The sequence below is a fragment of the Leucoraja erinacea genome, chromosome 21 (assembly GCF_028641065.1).
Source record: "Leucoraja erinacea ecotype New England chromosome 21, Leri_hhj_1, whole genome shotgun sequence".
NCBI classification, from domain to species: domain Eukaryota; kingdom Metazoa; phylum Chordata; class Chondrichthyes; order Rajiformes; family Rajidae; genus Leucoraja; species Leucoraja erinaceus.
In genome coordinates, this window is record NC_073397.1 from 19,854,901 (window position 1) to 19,874,226 (window position 19,326).

A 19,326-nucleotide genomic window follows, 5' to 3' on the forward strand; every position below is an offset into this window, starting at 1 on the left:
CAGGATTTGGAATATGTTAAAAGACACAGAGTGCTGGAGTAACTCAGTGGGTGAGGCTGTATTTAGAGAATGTGGATAAACTGTTTCTGACCTTTCTGAAGAAGGTCTCTAAGCTGAAGACTCTAAGCCTGTACAATTTACCCGTGTTCAGCCCATATACCTTAGCTATCCATATACCTGTCCTTTGTCATTGGATTTAACTCAACTACCTCCTGTTTCCTTGCTATCTAACTATGGCTAATTGTTATAAAAAGAAACTGCAGATGCTTGTTTTATAATAAAGATAAATGCTGGAGTAACTCAGCAGGTCAGGCAGCATCTCTGGCTAACATGGATAGGTGATGCTTCAGGTCGGGACCCTTCTTCAGAGTGAAGCATGATCCTGACCTAAAATGTCACCTATCAATGATCTCCAGAGATGTTTTCCTGGTTACTCCAACATTTTGTGTCTATCTCTGACTGTAACTTATTGTTAACACCTTTATCAGGTCAGCATTCAACTTCTTCCACTCCAAGGCAAACAAACTCACGTGAATCACATGAGTTGACAAGATATACCGTGGCAAGCTACAGACCCAGAACTGGTGAATGACGTTAGTATTGGATGGGTACGTGATGGCAGCATAGGCATGATGGGCTGAAAGGCCTGTTTCTGTGCTGCATGATTCTCCAACATTACAGCCCCCTCTCAGAACCACACTGGGGAGGCGCAGTGGCATAGCGGTAGAGTTGCAGCCTTACAGAGATAGAAACCATAGTTCGACCCTGACTACAGGTTCTGTCTGCATGGATTTTGAACGCTCTCACTGTGACCTGCGTGGGGTTTCTCCGAGAGCTCTGAATTCCTCCCACACTCCAAAGACGTACAGGTTTGTAAGTTAATTGGCTTTGGTAAAATTGTCCCCTAGGATAGCGTTCGTGTGCGGGGATCGCTGGTCGGCGTGGACTCGGGGGGCCGAAGGGCGCTGTAACTCTAAACGGAAGAATCAGCCTGGATCATGCCTTAACTATCTGGAGCAGTGACCAGGGGACTTGGAGACGGGAGATTGACACCAAGTGACACCAAGTGATGCCTGGGTGTTGGGTTGCATCCTAAAGGTGTCTCTTCTCTGAATTACCAGCGACATGAAGCCTCCGTGACTCAAAGCAGGAGCGAAAAGCATGACAACTGCTGGCACCAGCAACCTCACACCTTCTACTTTGACAATGCATAAGAATTGCAAGAAAAGTAAAGCCTCCAGACATGGCGCAGTGGCAGAGTTGCTGCCTTACAGTGCCAGGGAGGCTTTGCACGACCAAGACACCCGGGTGCGATCCTGACCATGGGCGCTGTCTGTATGGTGTTTGCATGTTCTCCCTGTGGGTCTTCTTTGGGTGCTCCGGTTTCCTCCCACATTCAAAAGACATGCAGGTTATTCCCGATGTTGGGGAAGTCCAGAACAAGGGGTCACAGTTTAAGGATAAGAGGGAAGTATTTTAGGACTGAGATGAGAAAATCATTTTTTACACAGAGAATGGTGAATCTGTGGAATTCTCTGCCACAGAAGGGAGTTGAGGCCAGTTCATTGGCTATATTTAAGAGGGAGTTAGATGTGGCCCTTGTGGCTAAAGGAATCAGGGGGTATGGAGAGAAGGCAGGTACAGGATACTGAGTTGGATGCTCAGCCATGATCATATTGAATGGCGGTGCACTCGAAGGGCCGAATGGCCTACTCCTGCACCTATTTTCTATGTTTCTATGTCTATGTTTCTATGTTTGTAGGTTAATTGGCCTCTGTAAATTGTCCTTAGTTTGTAGGCTAGAACTGAAGGGCCTGTTTCCATGCTGCATCACTAAGCTAAAACAGCAGAAATGTTGAAATGCACTCTGCTATATGTGCTGAGTATTTGAAGAAATTGTGTTCAGATTTCTTGTATTCAAAGTATTTTCCATGGACATATCTTTCCCATGCACCTGATATACGCAAGTATATTCTTCATATCTGCCACTGGGTCTTACTTCTGAAGGCAGGGAACGCAAACTGTTCACTCTTTCCAGATTCTTTAATCGCCAGGTCTGATGTAATTAATCCCATGGTTTGATGTAAATAAAGCTATCCTCAAATAGACTTAATCCCAGAGTCATGTAATGAATCCATGGATTGATGCAAATAACCCCACAGTCTGAGATAATCAATTCCACATTTTTATGTTGTTAATCCCCTGAATTATTCTTGTCATCAGGTTTAACTAAACATGCATTAAATTAGTACCATGGTCTCATGTATTTGACTGGAGTGGATGGTCCTGATTGAAGTTTGTTGAGCTGAAACATTAACCCCGTCTCTCTCACTCTGCACAGATGCTGCCTGACCTAATCACAGCTTCCACCATTTCCGTTTGCATTTCAGATTTGCAGCATCTTCAGTATTTTGTTCTTGGTCCTTCAAAGCCTCCCTGCTCTGAAGTCTGCAATCAGTCAATCCAAAATGTCGCTTGTTCATTCCCTCCTCAGATGCTGCCTGACCCACTGAGTTTCAATAGCACTTCCAACATCTGCAGTTCCTTGAGTCTCCCTGCTCTTGTATTCTCTAATAAAGGAAATGACTGCCTGTTTTTATGTCGCGGCAGAGTAGTGCAGTGGTAGAGTTGCTGCCTTACAGTGCCAGAGACCTGTGTGTCAATCCTGACTATGGATGCCGTCTGGATGGAGTTTGCACTTTCTCCCTGTGACTACATGGATTTCTCCTGGTGCTCCGGTTTCCTCCCACATCCCACATCTCCGTAAATTGCCCCAAGTGTGTAGGATTGAACTAGTGTATCGCTGGTTGGTGCAGACTTGGCGGGCCGAAGGGGCTGTTTCCATGCTATATCTCGAAAGTGTCAAGTTTATGCCTCCTTTGATTTCATACATATATCTGGGATGCAAGCGGAAGCCTCCACGTGGCGCATCCCGGGCAACGCTGATGACAGAAACTGTCCCACAGTGACTGACTGAAGTAGCCAATTCTGCAACCGCCGACCGTCAACCGTCACTGACCGACCGGAAAGACGTGATATAGAAGATGGCCGGACATGAGGAAGAAGGATACATACATCCTGACCTCTGAAGGCTAACATGCTGGGTGACATTTTACCACCCTATCCACAATGCAGAAGGATGAGGGGCAATCTTACAGAGATGTACAAAATCATGAGAGGAATTGATCGTACAAAATCATGAGAGGAATTGAGAGGTAAATGCACAGTTTCTAGCCCAGAGTAAGAGAATCAAGAATCAGAGGACAAATGTTTAAGGCGAGGGGGAAAGATTTAAGAAGAACCCGAGGGATACTTTTTTTACACAAAGAGAGATGCGAGTATGGAATAAGCTGCGGAGGAGGTAGTTGAGGCATGTACTATCACAACATTTAAGAAACAGTTGCACTGGTACATGGATAGGACAGGTTTTTAGGAGACACATGCAGGTGGGACTAGTGTAGATGGGGCATGTTGGTTGATGTGAGCAAGTGGACAAGTCATAAAAGTTTCCACGGTGTACGACTCTTTGACTCGATGTTGCCATTTTATGAATTGATAGACTTGAACCCAAGGCCCCTCTGTTCATCAACATTCCTTGATGACCTAGCATTTACTGTAAATTTGCTCCATTTTTGTCCCAATAGCATCACCTCGGATTTGTTGGGATTAAATTCTAAAGTTGCATCTAAATTTCCATCTGATCTATATCCTGCTGTACCCTTAGATAACTGTTCTTGCTCTAAACAAAATCACCAATTTTATGTCTGGCAGCCTTATTGCTCATTCCTCCCACGCTCTCCTACAAGTAGTTGATATATACCACAAATAACAAGGGACCCTGCACTGCACTTTGCACTGCAACACGGGTCACAGACCCCCCACTATGTCCCTCTGTCTCCTTTGTAGTTAGAGTTAGAATTTGGCACCACATTCACAAATGTATCAAGAGAATAATAAGGGGCAGAGAACGCATCCTATGGGATGCAACTCAACACCAAGCCAATTTTGGATCAGATTTTCTAGCTCATGTTGGATCCCATTTGGAACAGGCCACCACGTGAAACCTTGTCAAGTTCCTTATTAAAATCCATATGGATGATGTCCATGGCCCTCCCTTCATCAATCTTTACAAGTTCATGTTATAGTAGAATTAGACCATTCAGCCCATCGAGTCTACTCTGCCATTCAATCATGGCTGATCTCTGCCTCCTAATCCCATTTTCCTGCCTTCTCCCCGTAACCCTCGACACCCGTTCCAATCAATCTTCTTGGGTACCTCCTCAAAACCATTCAATTAAATTAGCGAGGCAAGATTTAATATGCCAAGCCATATCCCAGATCAGTATGTGGGTTTCCAAATGTACACAAATCCTACCCTTTTTTGTTCAATAGTTTCCCTAACTTGATGTAAAGCTCACTGGCCTGAACGCCACTTTATTTATTCCTGCTGTCTTTCTGAAATAGCAAAATGAGCTAACATTATTCAAACAGGATTCCCAGCTCATGTCTATGTTGACTCTGCTCGGGCTGTGATTAGTTTTGATAAATCTTAATATCACATCCTTCATTCATTTCCATGCTATGAATTTTAAGATAACAAATTGGTACTTTTCTGTTTCATCCTGATATCTTTTCATGAAGAGCGCAAATCAGACAACATTTCTACGATTCTGTGATGTGAACTTTTCAAAGAAGAGTTAGTAATCCCACTCTAAAGGGATTAAAACTACTATCTGAAGTATTAAATACCATTATCTGATATGTTTAATCCCACAAAGTCTGTTTTTACGTCTTTTTTTGTTATTTTTATTGTGTTTAAAAAGTTTGTGTAAATGTTCTCCGGTTTCTCAGGGGAAACTTTTTTTTCCAATCTCTTACCTTGCCGGAGATGCGATTGTTTTCCAGATCGTATCTCCGGACGCTCTGCGGCCTAACATCCTGGAGGTGGAGGCCTGCCTGGATTGACTTTGAGCCCCACTGCGGGTCGTGGACTTAACATCAGAGCCGATCCCTTGCCTGGGATCGGTTCTACCATCTCTACCATCGCGAGCTCACAGTCTCGGGTAGAGACCGTAGATGTCGGGAGCTCCAATGACGCTCCAACGACCAGCCCCGACCCCGGGTCCGATCACTCGGCTCGGGGAGCTGACATCCACCCCTCGCCCCGACACAGAGGGCCCAAACACCTCCGGCTACGGGACTCATGATCGTCCCGTCAATGGATGGTTTGAGACTCCCGACCGCGGGAGAACAAAGAAGAAAAGAAATTGAAATTTTTTCGCCTTCCATCACAGTGAGGAATGTGGAGGAGTCACTGTGGTGGCTGTTTACGTTTAAATATATTTTGTGTGTTCCGTTGCTTTTTATTTGTATGACCGACTTGGCAAATTAAATTCTTCATATGTTGCGAAACATACTTGGCTAATAAAGTATTATTGTATTGTATTGTAATGCATAATCAGATGCATTTAATACCTCTCTCTGATGTAGTTATTACCAGAGATTGGTATAATTAGTTACACAGTACAGCATAATAATACCACAGTATTAATTCATCCTGGTCAAGCTGGCCATCGGCGAGTCATGACGCCAGGCAGAAGAGGGCTTTGCCCGAGCCAGATGCTTGCCCCTTTACCGGAGTTGTATAGTAGTTATTAGAATATTTGTAACATAGTTGTTTGATGATTTTGTAACATGGTGGTGAGTATGTCACCACAGTTTTTGTTTTGTTTTTGTTTTTTGTATCGTGTTGAAATGAAATAAATAATTTTTGATACAAAAAAGACCAACAAAAAAAAAGTATTCATTAATGTCACTGCATGGTGTAATAACACCATGGTCTGGTACATTTAATACCACAGCTTGCTGTTATTAATATTGCAATATAACATAATCATTTTTAGTTTAGTTTAGTTTTGAGATACAGCATGGAAACAGGCCCTTCAGTCCACGCCGACCATCGATCACATTAGTTCGACGTCTTCCCACTTTCTCATCCACGCCTTATGCACTAGAGGCAATATACAGAGGGTAATTAACCTACAAATCTGTCTCGGAAAGTACTGCAGATGCTGGTATAAATCGAAGGTAGACACAAAATGCTGGAGTAACTCAGCGGGACAGGCATCATTTCTATAGAGAAGGAAAGGGTGACGTTTCGGGTCGAGACCCTTCTTCAGTCTAAAGAAGAATGTTGACCCGAAACATCACTCATTCCTTCTCACCAGAGATGCAAACCTACAAACCTGCACATCTTTGGGATGTGGGGAAAAAACGGAGCACCCGGATGATACCCATGCGATCACAGGGAGAACGTGCAAACTCCACACCAACAGCATCAAACCCAGATCTCTGGTGATGTGAGGCACTGCTTCTACCCATTGTGCCACTGTGCAGCCTGGCAAATACCACTCGTAATATCACAGTATTAATTAATACCACAGCCTGGTGTAATAACTCCATGGTCTTGTGTAATTAATACCACAACTTGCTGTTATTAATATTGCAATACTACATAATAATACCAGTGGTGTAATTAATACTGTAATATGATTGCATTATCCTGATGTAATTAATCCCACAAAGCTATGTAATTAATCCAGAAGTCTAATATCATTGTTATAATCTGTTATAACGAGGCAACACTGTGGTGAAATTACTCCCTTAATCAGATATAATTAATCCCATAGTTTGATATTATTAACCTCACAGTATGATGTGATTAATACTACAATCTGATATGGTTAATACCTCACTTGATGGAGTTATTCTCAATTTACCCTTCCTAGTCTGATTTAATCAACCCACTGGAAGAAACAAAGACAGCAGATGCTGGTTAATACACAAAAGGCTTGAAAGTACTGGTATAACTCAGTGGGTCAGGCAGCTTCTTTGGAGAACATGGATAAGTGACTTTTTGTGTCTTGACCCTGGACTTCACCTACCCATGTTCTCCGGAGATGCTGCCTGACCCATTGAGTTGCTCCAGTCCTGTGTTATTTTACTATTCAACCCACTCCTTCCCAGTGAATTGAGATAATTACTCTCACATTTTGATGGAATTGTTACCACACCCTGGGTAATTACTGATCATAAATCTTTGTTAATTAATCAAGAGCCTGGCATAATGACTATGCAATTGGATGTGATAAATCACAAAACCTGATGGTATTAATCCCACAGTTGATGGAACAAAAGCACATCTGGTATCATTAATCCCTGAGCCCAGAGTAATAATTACCCACAGTTTAGCATAATCAATACTTTGAAGTATCTAATCCCATCAATTGGTGCAATTAATCTCCTTGTCTGTTATAATTATCGCAGAGCCTGTTTCGAAGCCTTGCCAATCTGATATGATTACACCGATAACATTAATTTGCATTCTTTGAAGTATTTTATTTCGCCATCTGGTGTAATTAATCCCATAATCTAGAGTAATTGATACTACAATCCAGTAACATTATTCCCACAGATTGACATGATTAACCTCACTGTTTAATTTAATTATCTCTCCCATCCGATGTTATTACTCGTACAATTTGGAGTATTTAATGCTAGAATCTAATGCAATCTAATCACAGTTTAATGGTATTAATTGTCATAATCATACAGTATGGAAACAGGCTCTTCGACCCAATTTTCCCATGCCCACCAAACTGCCCCATCTACACTGGATCCATCAGCCTGTGTTTGGCCCATATCCCTCTGAACCTTTCCTTTCCGAGTACCCGTCCAAATGTCTTTTAAATATTGTTATCGTACCTGCCTCAACGACCTCCTTTGCAGTTTATTCCATATACCCACCACGCTGTGTGTGAAAAGTTTGCCCTTCATATTCCTATGAAATCTGTCCCCTCTCACCTTAAACATATGTCCTCTGGTTCTTGATTCCCCTACTCAGAGTGTATGCATAGTCTGTTACTCAATCTATTCCACTCATTATATTATACACCTCAATATGATCAACCATCCTCCTGCACTACAAGGAATAAAGTCCTAGCCTAAACCAACTTCTCGCTGTAGCTCAGACCCTCAAGTCCTGGCAACATCCTCGTAAATCTTGTTTGCACCCTTTCCAGCTCGCATCATAATTTAATTAAGCATTAATCCCAGAATTTGGTGTGGTAGAACATTACAGTACTGGGAAACGGCCCTTCGATCCACAATGTCTATGCTGAACATGATGCCAAGACCAGCTTCCTGATCCTTGTACCAAATCCATCTACCACCTTCTTTACCGCTGTCTACTTGTGTTGCCACTTTCAAGGAGTCATGGACTTGGACCCCAAAATCACTGATTGCCGTAATCAATGCTACAGTTGGACATAATTAATTTCCTTGATTGATGCAATTTATCTCCCAATTTTCTATAATTAAATTATCCCATTCCTTCTGAATCTATCATAATGAATCCTGCAGTTTGATAGAGATTAGTGTCTTGGTCTGATGTAGTTAATCCCACATTCTGATCTATCCATCAGCAACTGAAAGTCAACAAGCATCAGATGCTGCAAATGTTCAGGACAAACAGAAAATGCTGGAGAGACTCAGCGGGTCAGGTGTGGAGAGAGAAACCAATGTTGTCGGCAAAAGATTCCTCGAAGGAGGAACTGGGAAGGAGAGACTCACTTAGTTGTCATCTGCGGAAGTAGGGAGGACAAAACAAATGCCTGCGGTGGGGAAAGGCCAGGGTTGCCTCAAGGATACATTTTGGAGGTCATCTGTTGATTGAGGGGGAAGGTATGGAGAGAATAAAATGAAATCAACTCAGGGACGAAGGCAACAAAGAGTGAAAACACAAAGGGATGAAAAAGCTGTGAAATACAGAGATGTGGAACATCCCAGCAGGTCAGGCTGCGCTCATTTAAGTTAAGGCTTAGGTTTATTATTATCATGTTCATAAGTCATGAGAGCAGAATTAGGCCATTCGACCCACCGAGTCTACTCTGCCATTCAATCATGGCAGATCCATCTTTCCCACTCAATGCCATTCTCCTGCCTTCTCCCCATAAACTTTGACACTGTTACTAATCAAGCACCTGTCAATCTCGGCTTTAAAAATGTATAGTGAGGAACAGTGAAAAGTTTTGTTTTGCCTGCTCTCCAAACAGATCAGATAAAAGGGTGATGGCTGTATGGAACGAGCTGCCAGAAGAGGTAGTTGAGGCAGGGACCATAACAATATTAAAAAAACAATTAGACAGGTACATAGATAGGACAGGTTTAGTGGGATATGAGCTGAACGCTGGCAGGTGGAACCAGTGTAGATGGAACATTTTGGTTAGTGTGGGCAAGTTGGGCTGAAGGGCCACTTTCCATGCTGTATGACTCAAAAAATATACAATCAAGTCAGACTCGAGTACAATAGGTAGAATAAAGGGAAAGATACATATTGCAGATAATAGTTCCCAGTAGTGCATCAGTTCCATAGACAAAGTCCAATGTCCTCAATGGGGTTGAGGCAAATTGGACAGTATCCTAGCTGGAGACAGAAGATGTGAACTGATGTCACAGATTATTGCTCTACATCTTAAATGGACAGTTTTGAGACAGATGGAAGAAATGAGCCATTGAAGCTGTAGTTTGGTACCCAAAAGGAGTCTGAACCATTTTCCCCAGGATGAAAACAATTTAATACTAGAGTGGATTGTTTAAGTAGTTGTGGTGCCTCGAAGGCACTACGATAGTGGAGGCAGCTACGATAGTGCCATTCAAGAGACTTTTGTTTAGACACATGGATATGTAGGGAATGGAGGGACATGGATTATGTGCAGGTAGGCACAAGTGGTCGTCATTGTCATTGTGGGCTGAGGGCCTGTTCCTGTGCTATACTGTTCTATGTTTTACATTGGTTCTTCCACTTGCCTCCTTCAGTCTAATCTATCCCCTTCTGAATTTGTAAAACTCCATCGATTTTACTGATGATCTCGGCCTTTAATTGCTCCCATTAACCCGACCAGATAATCTCACACCTTTAGATGCGATTTATTATTTTCACTTTCTAATTGCTCTTATTATTCTATCTAGTAGGTTGATTCATCACATAGAAACATAGACACATAGAAATTAGGTGCAGGAGTAGGCCATTCGGCCCTTCGAGCCTGCACCGCCATTCAATATGATCATGGCTGATCATCCAACTCAGTATCCCGTACCTGCCTTCGCTCCATACCCTCTGATCCCCTTAGCCACAAGGGCCACATCTAACTCCCTCTTAAATATAGCCAATGAACTGGCCTCAACTACCCTCTGTGGCAGAGAGTTCCAGAGATTCACCACTCTGTGTGAAAAAAGTTCTTCTCATCTCGGTTTTAAAGGATTTCTCCCTTATCCGTAAGCTGTGACCCCTTGTCCTGGACTTCCCCAACATCGGGAACAATCTTCCTGCATCTAGCCTGTCCAACCCCTTAAGAATTTTGTAAGTTTCTATAAAATCCTAAATTCTAGAGAGTATAAACCAAGTTATCCAGTCTTTCTTCATAAGACAGTCCTGACATCCCAGGAATCAGTCTGGTGAACCTTCTCTGCACTCCCTCCATGGCAATAATGTCCTTCCTCAGATTTGGAGCCTATCCAAGTCACCTTGCAGTCTCCTAGCATCCTCCTCACAGCTAACACTGCCCCCCAGCTTAGTGTCATCCGCAAACTTGGAGATATTGCCTTCAATTCCCTCATCCAGATCATTAATATATATTGTAAATAGCTGGGGTCCCAGCACTGAGCCTTGCGGTACCCCACTAGTCACTGCCCGCCATTGTGAAAAGGACCCGTTTACTCCTACTCTTTGCTTCCTGTTTGCCAGCCAGTTCTCTATCCACATCAATACTGAACCCCCAATGCCGTGTGCTTTAAGTTTGTATACTAATCTCTTATGTGGGACCTTGTCGAAAGCCTTCTGGAAGTCCAGATACACCACATCCACTGGTTCTCCCCTATCCACGCTACTAGTTACATCCTCGAAAAATTCTATCAGATTCATCAGACATGATTTACCTTTCGTAAATCCATGCTGACTTTGTCCAATGATTTCACCACTTTCCAAATGTGCTGCTATCCCATCTTTAATAACTGACTCTAGCAGTTTCCCCACTACCGATGTTAGACTAGTATCACAGTTTATCTTCACAGAAACCCTGTCTTTACTCAATCAGCAATGTACCCTTGCACCAATGTATCCTTCCTCTACCCCCGCTCCGATTTAAAACTTTTGTTCTGAGGGAATAGGGTCGTATAGCATGGAAACAGGCCCTTCAGCCCAACTTGCCCATGCCGACCAACATAACCGCCTCAACTATCTCCTCCAGCAGTTCGTTCCATACACCTACCACCCTTCGTGTAAAAATGTTACCCCTTAAGTTCCTATTAAAACCTTCCCTCCTCACCTTAATCCCATGTCCTCTGGTCCTTAATTAATTTATTCAGGACAAAAGACACCATGTGATTACCCAATCTATTCCTCTCATGATTTTGTACACCTCAATAGAGATCATCCCTCATCCTCCTGCGCTCCAAGGAATAAAGTCCTAGACTGCTCAACCTCTCCCTATCGCTCAGGCCCTCGAGTCCTCGCAACAACCTCTAATGAATCTGAAAGATTAACTCTGTTTCCCTCTTGACAGATGCTAACTGACCTGCTAAGTGTTTCTGTCATTTTTTGTTTATGCACTTAATCCTATGCTTTGGAATTAAGTCAAGGTACAGTTTGATGCATCAGCCTGACAGGAAAAACTCACCCTCAAATGTAATTCATCCTACAGTCATAGATAATTCATCCTTTATAGTCACAACCAGCTAAACACTCCGTTTGATCTATATTTACCAGAGGCTGGTGTAATGTAACTGGCTCAAAGCACAAAGTGCTGGAGGAACTCAATGGGGCAAGCAGCATCTGTGGAGGGAATGGACAGATGACAATTTGAGCCGGGGGCTCATTCTTCAGACTGAACGATACACTGTCTGTTTGAATCAGTCTGAGGAAAGGTCCCGACCTGAAAAGTCGTCTGCCCATTCCCTCCACGGATGCTGCCTGACCCGATGAGTTCCGCCACCACTGTGCTTTTTGCTCAAAATTCCGGCGTCCACAGTTTTTTGTGTCTCTAATTTACCTGGAATGTTCACAGAGTTTTTCCCCATCACTGATGCTGCCTGACTGACTGATCCCAGAATTTGTTTCTTTACTTCCGATTTTCAGCATCTGCAGTATTTTATTTATAATTCAGTGCATTGCCTGGTTGTGTGAATCCTGGTCTGATGTGACTAATTAAAGGTTCAATGGTTCAAAGGTCAGTTTATTATCACGTGTAACAATTAATCCCGCATCCAGATGCAAATAATGACACATTCTGATCTACTCAAATCTCATAATCTTCTGAAATCGGTCCCACAGGCAGATCTAATTAATCTTCCAGTGTGATGTAAAATCTGGTGTATTAAATAGGAGAATGTGATCTACTTACACCCAACATCTGATATGATGGTTTCTTACCATTTCAGCTCTGATCATAATGAATGGCCTACTCCTGCTACTATCTGTTTTATGTTATTATGGCATATTTTTACGTAATTAATCCTGGTTTTGGATCCGTACAATCCTTGATCCTGATGGACATCATCTCTCTGCCCAATGACTGTCCTCAAGCAATCTAAAACCATCACTTCACCTACAACCACACTGCCAAGTTTTGTGTCATCTGTAAACTTTTTTTCATTATGCTTCCACACTTAAAGCTAAAATCAAAAACCTTCCAGACCACTTCTGGTCACCCCATTACAGGAAGAAAGTGCAGGCTTTGGAGAGGGTGCAAGTTTACCAGAATCCTGCATGGATTGGAGAGTACGAGCTATAAGGAGAGGTTGGACAAATGTGGATTGTTTTCTCCAGAAAATTTGAAGCCGATGGGAGACCCGAATAGAAATATAAAATTATGTGAGGCATAGACAGGGTAGACAGTCAGAACATTTTTCAACTGGGTGGAAATGTCAAATACAGTACCCGAGGGCATAGCTTTAAGGTGAGGGGTTCAAAGTTTAAAGGGGTGGGCAGGACAATTTTAAAAATTATTATCAGACACATAGGGTGATGGGTGTCTGGAACATGCTGTGGGGGTGGTAGTGGGAGGGAGATACGATAGTGCCCTTTAAGAGACTTTCATGTGGATATGCAGGGAATGGAAGGGGGGAGGGTATAGATCATATGCAGGCAGATTAGTTTAACTTGGCATCATACTGGGCACAGATATTGTGTGCTGAAGATCCAGTTTCTGTGCTGTACTGTTCTACGTTCTAAGGGACAAAGTTCTGAGCCCAATGGAACCTTGTTGGCAACAGCCTTTCAGTCACACAAATACCTGACGACCATTTGCTTTCTTCCACAGGGCCAATTTGGATCCAATGTACATATCTACCTTGGATGCCATGAGCCTTTATATTTTGACCAGTCTTCATGTGAGACCTTGTCAAAGGCCTTGTCAAAATCCATGTGGACTGCATGCAGACACTCCTGACTTGACTGGTGAAAATGGTGAGTTGCTAGAGGTGACTCATTCTCAAGTTTATGAAGATGTGATCAAAAAGGTTGATGAGGGCAGAGAGGTAGATGGTTTACGTATATATGCATTTCAGTGTTTTGAAGTGTATATATGTAGTTTCGACGTTTGACAAAATTCCGCATGGTGGGCTGCTCTGGAAGGTTACATTGCATGGGATCCAAGGAGAGTTAGCTGACTGGATAGACACTGGCTTGGTGGAAGAAGGTTTTCCCTGTGACCTTGTTGGTTTATTCCCGGGCGCTCTGGTTACTCGTCCCACACTCCAAAGACGTACAGGTTTTGGGGTAATTGGCTTGGTAACATTGTAAATTGTCCCTAGTGTGTGTAGGACTAGTGTTAGTGTGCGGGGATCGCTGGTTGGTGTGGACTCAGCGGGCTGATGGGTCTAAACTAAACTAAACATACAGTGTGCAAACAAGCTCTTCAGCCCACCAAGTATGTGATGACCAGTGATCACTCCACATACCAGCACTATCCCACACACTAGGGACAATTTACAATTTTACAGAAGCCAATTAACCTACTGTACATGCCTGTAAGCCTTTGGAGTATGGGTGGAAACTGGAGCAACTTAGAATACATTCTTAGAATAAAGGGGAGGTCATTTAAGACTGAGGTGAGAAAAAACTTTTTCACCCAGAGAGTTGTGAATTTATGGAATTCCCTGCCACAGAGGGCAGTGGAGCCAAGTCACTGGATGGATTTAAGAGAGAGTTACATAGCTCTAGGGGCTAATGGAGTCAAGGGATATGGGGAGAAGGCAGGCACAGGTTATTGATAGGGGAAGATCAGCCATGATCGCAATGAATGGCTGGCTCGAAGGGCCGAATGGCCTCCTACAGCACCTATTTTCTATGTTTCTATGTAACTGGAGAAAACCCATGCGGTCACAGCGAGAATGTACAAATTCCGTACACACAACACCCAAACTGTATTTAACACTGGTCAGACTACATCTTGTACATTGAGTAAAGTTATGGCCTTGTTACACTAGTGACTGCATTAGAGAGGGTGCAGAGGAGACTTTTATAAGACGCTTACCAGGACTGGGAACCTAACTGAGAGGAAAGGTTGGGTGCTGTGAGGGTTACTTTGGTAGAGGGGAGACTGACAGGAGATTTAATTTTGAAATATATAATTATGAGGGACCCAAGCAAAGTCAATAGGAAGGATGTTGTTCTCATATCAGAGGGATACAAATGTACAGGTGGTGCAGAATTAAATTAACTGGAAAGATCAGAGAGGATAGACAGAGATGCTGCCTGACACGTTGAGATACTCCAGCATTTTGTGCCTATCTTTGCTATAAACCAGCATTTGCAGTTCCTTCTCACACAAGATCAGAGAGGAGATGAAGACATTGTTTCCACTCTGAGGCTGGTGAGGCTCAGGAGTTATTGCCTGAAAGGTTGATGAGATCAGAAACTGTCTCCACATTTAAGCACCTTCTGGGAGAGCACGGAGAGCAGTGAGCTGAGGATTATTGGCCCATTAGAGCATTCTGGTCGTCCCATCACTGGTAGGATGTGGAGGCTTTGGAGAGGGTGCAGAGGTTTACCAGAATGCTGCCTGGATTAGGCAGGGTCGACACTAAATGCTGGAGTAACTCAGCAGGATAGGCAGCATCTCTGGAGAGAAGGAATGGGTGGCATTTCGGGTTGAGACCCTTCTTCAGACAGCATTAGCTTCAAGGAGAGGTTGGATTATTATCCCTGGAACGTCAGAGGTTGAAAGGAGACCTGATAGAAGTATGTAAAATTATAAGAGGCACAGATAGAAAAGACAATCAGTACTTTTTCTCCCAGGGTAGAAATGTCAAAGACTAGAGGGTATAGCCTTAAAGTGAGAGCGGCAATGTTTAACGGAGATGTTAGGGGTAATTTATTTTAAACGTTTGAACATTTTTTTACGCAGAGGGTGGTGAGTGCTTGGAGCACACTGCTGGTGGTGGTGGGGGCAGATGCTATAGTGATGTTTAAGAAGCTTTCAGATAGGCCGAAGGATAGGCAGCTAATGGAGGGATATAGATCACGAGCAGGCAGAGGAGAGTAGTTTAACTCGGCATCATGTTTGGCACAGATATTGTGGGCCAAACGCCCTGTTGTTGGTGCTGCACTGATTTATGTTCAGTGCTGGAGGTTGTGACAATGCTTGGGAGTGGTCTGAACTAGCAGACACGAAGGGCCAAATGCAGAATTGTCACATTTCTAACATTGTATGACGTGAACAGTTTCCTGCTATGATGCAATTAATCACAATGTTTGATACATTTAATGTCACAGTTTGAAGTAAATAATCCCCAAATCTGTTGTAATTGATTCCACAGCCTGCTATTATTAATCCCTTGCCGAGGTAACTCATCCCACAGTGCAATGTAATCAACTCTCCAATTTGTTAATACTAATCGATCCAGCAGTCCAATGCAATTAATCTCCCATGCAGTTGACCGCTGACTGATTTAATTCATGCTATCTCTCTAATTTACAGGGATGGCCCGTTCTTTCCCAGTTATCCGGCCTCTCCCACTCTCCTGTGGACAGCCCTGGATTATAATGTTCTCTGTGACCCGAGTTACGTTCACTCAGTGGTAAGGCTCACTAAGGTGTCAGTGATATTTCTCTGGGCCCCTCAAGATCCTGCATTGGCACTGACCCCCGATCTCGGCAAAGTGCCTTGTACTCCACGTCCCGTCTAATTCACTGCCCCGCTCGTATATTAGAAGCTCGGATTCATCAAGTTTGATGAACTGAGCTGCGAATGGAAGATAAACACAATATGCTGGAGTAACTCAGCGGGACAGGCAGCATTTCTGGACAGTAGGAATGGGTGACGTTTCAGGTCGAGACTCTTCCTTAGATTCCCTTCGTCCCCTAGCGGGCCCCCACCAGCAATTCCCCCAACCCCTGCCTCTCCACTGCCCGCCTCACCTGGGTTCCAGGCTCAGCACCAGCCCACAGCCTCCACGCTGCATGTTCCTTTTCTGTGGGGTCCGACTCTCCTGGCTCCCATTGCTCCCCCCCCCCCCCCTATAAGGAACCTCAGTGGTGGTTCCACTAGGTCTTCACCTCCCCCCCCCCCCCCCCCCCTTCAACCAGATGGCCCCAACTACTCCCACCCCAGCAGCTACTCCCACCCACGCGTAGGTTCTCATACCCCTCTCCTCTCTGAACCCCCTCCACCAGACCTCACCTGCCCTCCTCTGACCCCAACCCCCACCCTTGTGGTGTCTTCGCCACCCCCACCTGACCTCCCCCTTTCCCATACAGAACGGTCTGTCCTCAACAGAGGCCTCATCATCGTTCCCCTCCGCCCCCTCCTCAACAAGTTCCGGGTTCGCCACGAAGTGAGCTTTTATTCCGTTGCCTCTGCCTCCGTGCCTTTTTCTATGGGAAGGAGTGAGTCCTCACCACCCAGCGCCGACCCCTTCTAATGGCCCCCCTCCTCTTGGACTCCCCCGGACGGCCTTCCACCCTCTTTAGACCTTTGTGCTTCTAACTGCCGGTGTGGCATAAACCGTATCAACTTTTCCACTCCCCTTACCTAATCTAACCTCTCCCCCTCTGAACATACAGTCCTTGGCTCACTCTGCAGCAACCCCGACATTATCATCTCAGAGTGAAGAAGGGTCTCGACCTGAAACGTCACCCATTCCTTCTATTCAGTGATGCTGCCTGTCCCGCTGAGTTACTCCAACATTTTATGTCTATCTTCAGTGTAAACCAGCATCTGCTGTTCCTTCCTACACTGAACTGTGGACAGTATTGGGTAAACATCCGGGTTGCGTGGGTGGGTGGGCAAATGGAATTTCCCCCTTCTCCCACTTCCCCACCCTCTCATCTCCTCTCCTCTCCTCCTCCCTGCTCTCCAGCCCTCCCCCACCTCACTGCCTGTCCTCCCCCCATCTCCACCCGTCTTCACTTTCCCACCTCTTATCCTCCCTTCCACCTTTGCCCCCCACCTCCCCTCTTCCCTCCTCCCCTCTCTCCTTCCCTCCCCCTCATCTTTCTTCCTTTCACCCCTCTCCCTTCCATCCATCCACCGAGTGCCGGCAACTTTCAGCGGCAAGGGGTCGCCTGGCACCAGCGGACAGCGAGAGTGCGGCTTTAATGGGTTGCCCCATTATCGGATAACGTTGGAGATGGGAGGGGGCAGGAGAGGGGTGTATGTGCTGGAACTGCAGACGCCCTGAGAACTCCTGGTCTGGTAGCGGGTCGGGCCTCTGTTGACCCAAGCGGAGGGGGAGGGGAAAGGAGAGATAAAGGGGGCATTGGCGCTGGGCAGGGGGTGGGACAGCATTATATCCCAGCCGCCCATCCACTGCATCAGGGATTAATGACATTGGACTGAAGGAATTGTCGAGATATCGGTGACTAATTATTACAATCGATCGCGATCGCAATTGATCCCAACCACTGCAATCCAAGTGGACTTTCTTCAGGACATTTGTTTGGATAAAACTTTGGCCGCCCCTCACTGCAAGTCACAGTCATGGAGCTGTGCCACACGGAAACAGGCCCTTCGGCCCAATTTATCCATGCCAACCAATTCCATATTGGGCTTGCTCCGTTCGCCTGCATTCGGCCCATGGTCCTCTAAACCCCTATCTATATATCTGTCCAAATGTCGTAAATGTGGGTTTCGAGGCCTGGCACCCCCTCGCCCCCCCTCACCCCCTCCTCGATCACTCTCACCACCTCTTTCCACTACTCTCCCCTTCATTTCCTCTCCCTTTCCCAATCCTTATTACCCTCCACCCCTCTCCCAACCCCCCCCCCCCCCCCTCCCAAATTCCCCTCCCCAATCCCTGTCACCCCTTCCAAATCTTTCACCCCCCCCTCTCTCACCTATGGTGGTGATGACTGTGATTGCGAAGTAGAAGGAGCCGGCGAACTTCCACTGGTGTCCGGCGCGGTGCGGCTCGCTCTGCAGAACCACCCACTCCAGCTCCCGGTAGTCTTCCTCGCTCATGCCGTACTTGCTCTTCAGCTCCATGCGCTTGGAGTTTAGCCGGCGTTTGCGGGAGGTCTCGGAGTCGGACTCGAGCGCGTCGAAGACGGCGGCGCCGACCAGCAGGTAGGTGAGCATGCAGAGGATCAGGGAGAGAGTCCGCACGTTCTGCCGCTTCATGGCCACCGGAGCCCGGCTCCTGCTCGCCGCATCCCCTCCTCCCCCTACCCCGGGTACTCCGGCCGCGGGGACGCGCTCCTCCCGGCGACGTGCACGCGTCTTATAGTAATGTTCAATTGAGTGCTTAGTTGCACGGCCCAGGAGTCTCAAAGTAGGGATGGGGGCACCCAACACCTCCCCCCTCTACCCCTCCCCTCCACCCAGAGGTTGGCTTGAGTTGGATTAAGTTGGGTCAGTTTGGACGGAGTTGGATGGCCCGGACTAGCCTCAATTTCCTTTTCCCTTGAATGGATCTCGGTCATGTGGCCGTGTTAGATTGGGAGGATTGGTTGGTTTGGAGTGTCCGCGGTTGTGATGGTTTGGTTTAGGAAAGTGGAGGGTGGGTCTGCTTGGTCTACACTGGATGGCCTTGGGTTATGCAGGGTTTACGTTTAGTATGGGGTGAGTTGTGAGGTTTACCGTTGAGTTGGGTTGGTCTAAGGTAGGTCCGTGTGCGCCGGGATCGTCGTGTAGATTTCGTGCGAGTTGTGTCGGGAGGTTTAGGGTTGAATTGGGGCGAGTTGGATATGTCACAGGCAGGTCGACGTGGATCGGAATATGTTGAGTAGGGTTAGTATTGGTCGTGTTGGGAGCTCTAGGGTTGGGTCCG

The 19,326-nt window shown here is 45.4% G+C and overlaps 1 protein-coding gene across 1 annotated transcript in view; it reads right to left on the reverse strand.

Moving 5' to 3' along the window:
• Positions 1 to 18,677, reverse strand: part of LOC129707359 (potassium channel subfamily K member 9-like) — a 30,036-nt gene extending 11,359 nt beyond the window's left edge. Inside the window, exon 1 of the mRNA XM_055652339.1 lies at positions 18,395 to 18,677. Within this exon, the coding sequence (XP_055508314.1) occupies positions 18,395 to 18,677 (283 nt within the window). The remainder of the gene's footprint in view (positions 1 to 18,394) is intronic.
• Positions 18,678 to 19,326: the final 649 nt, after the last annotated feature.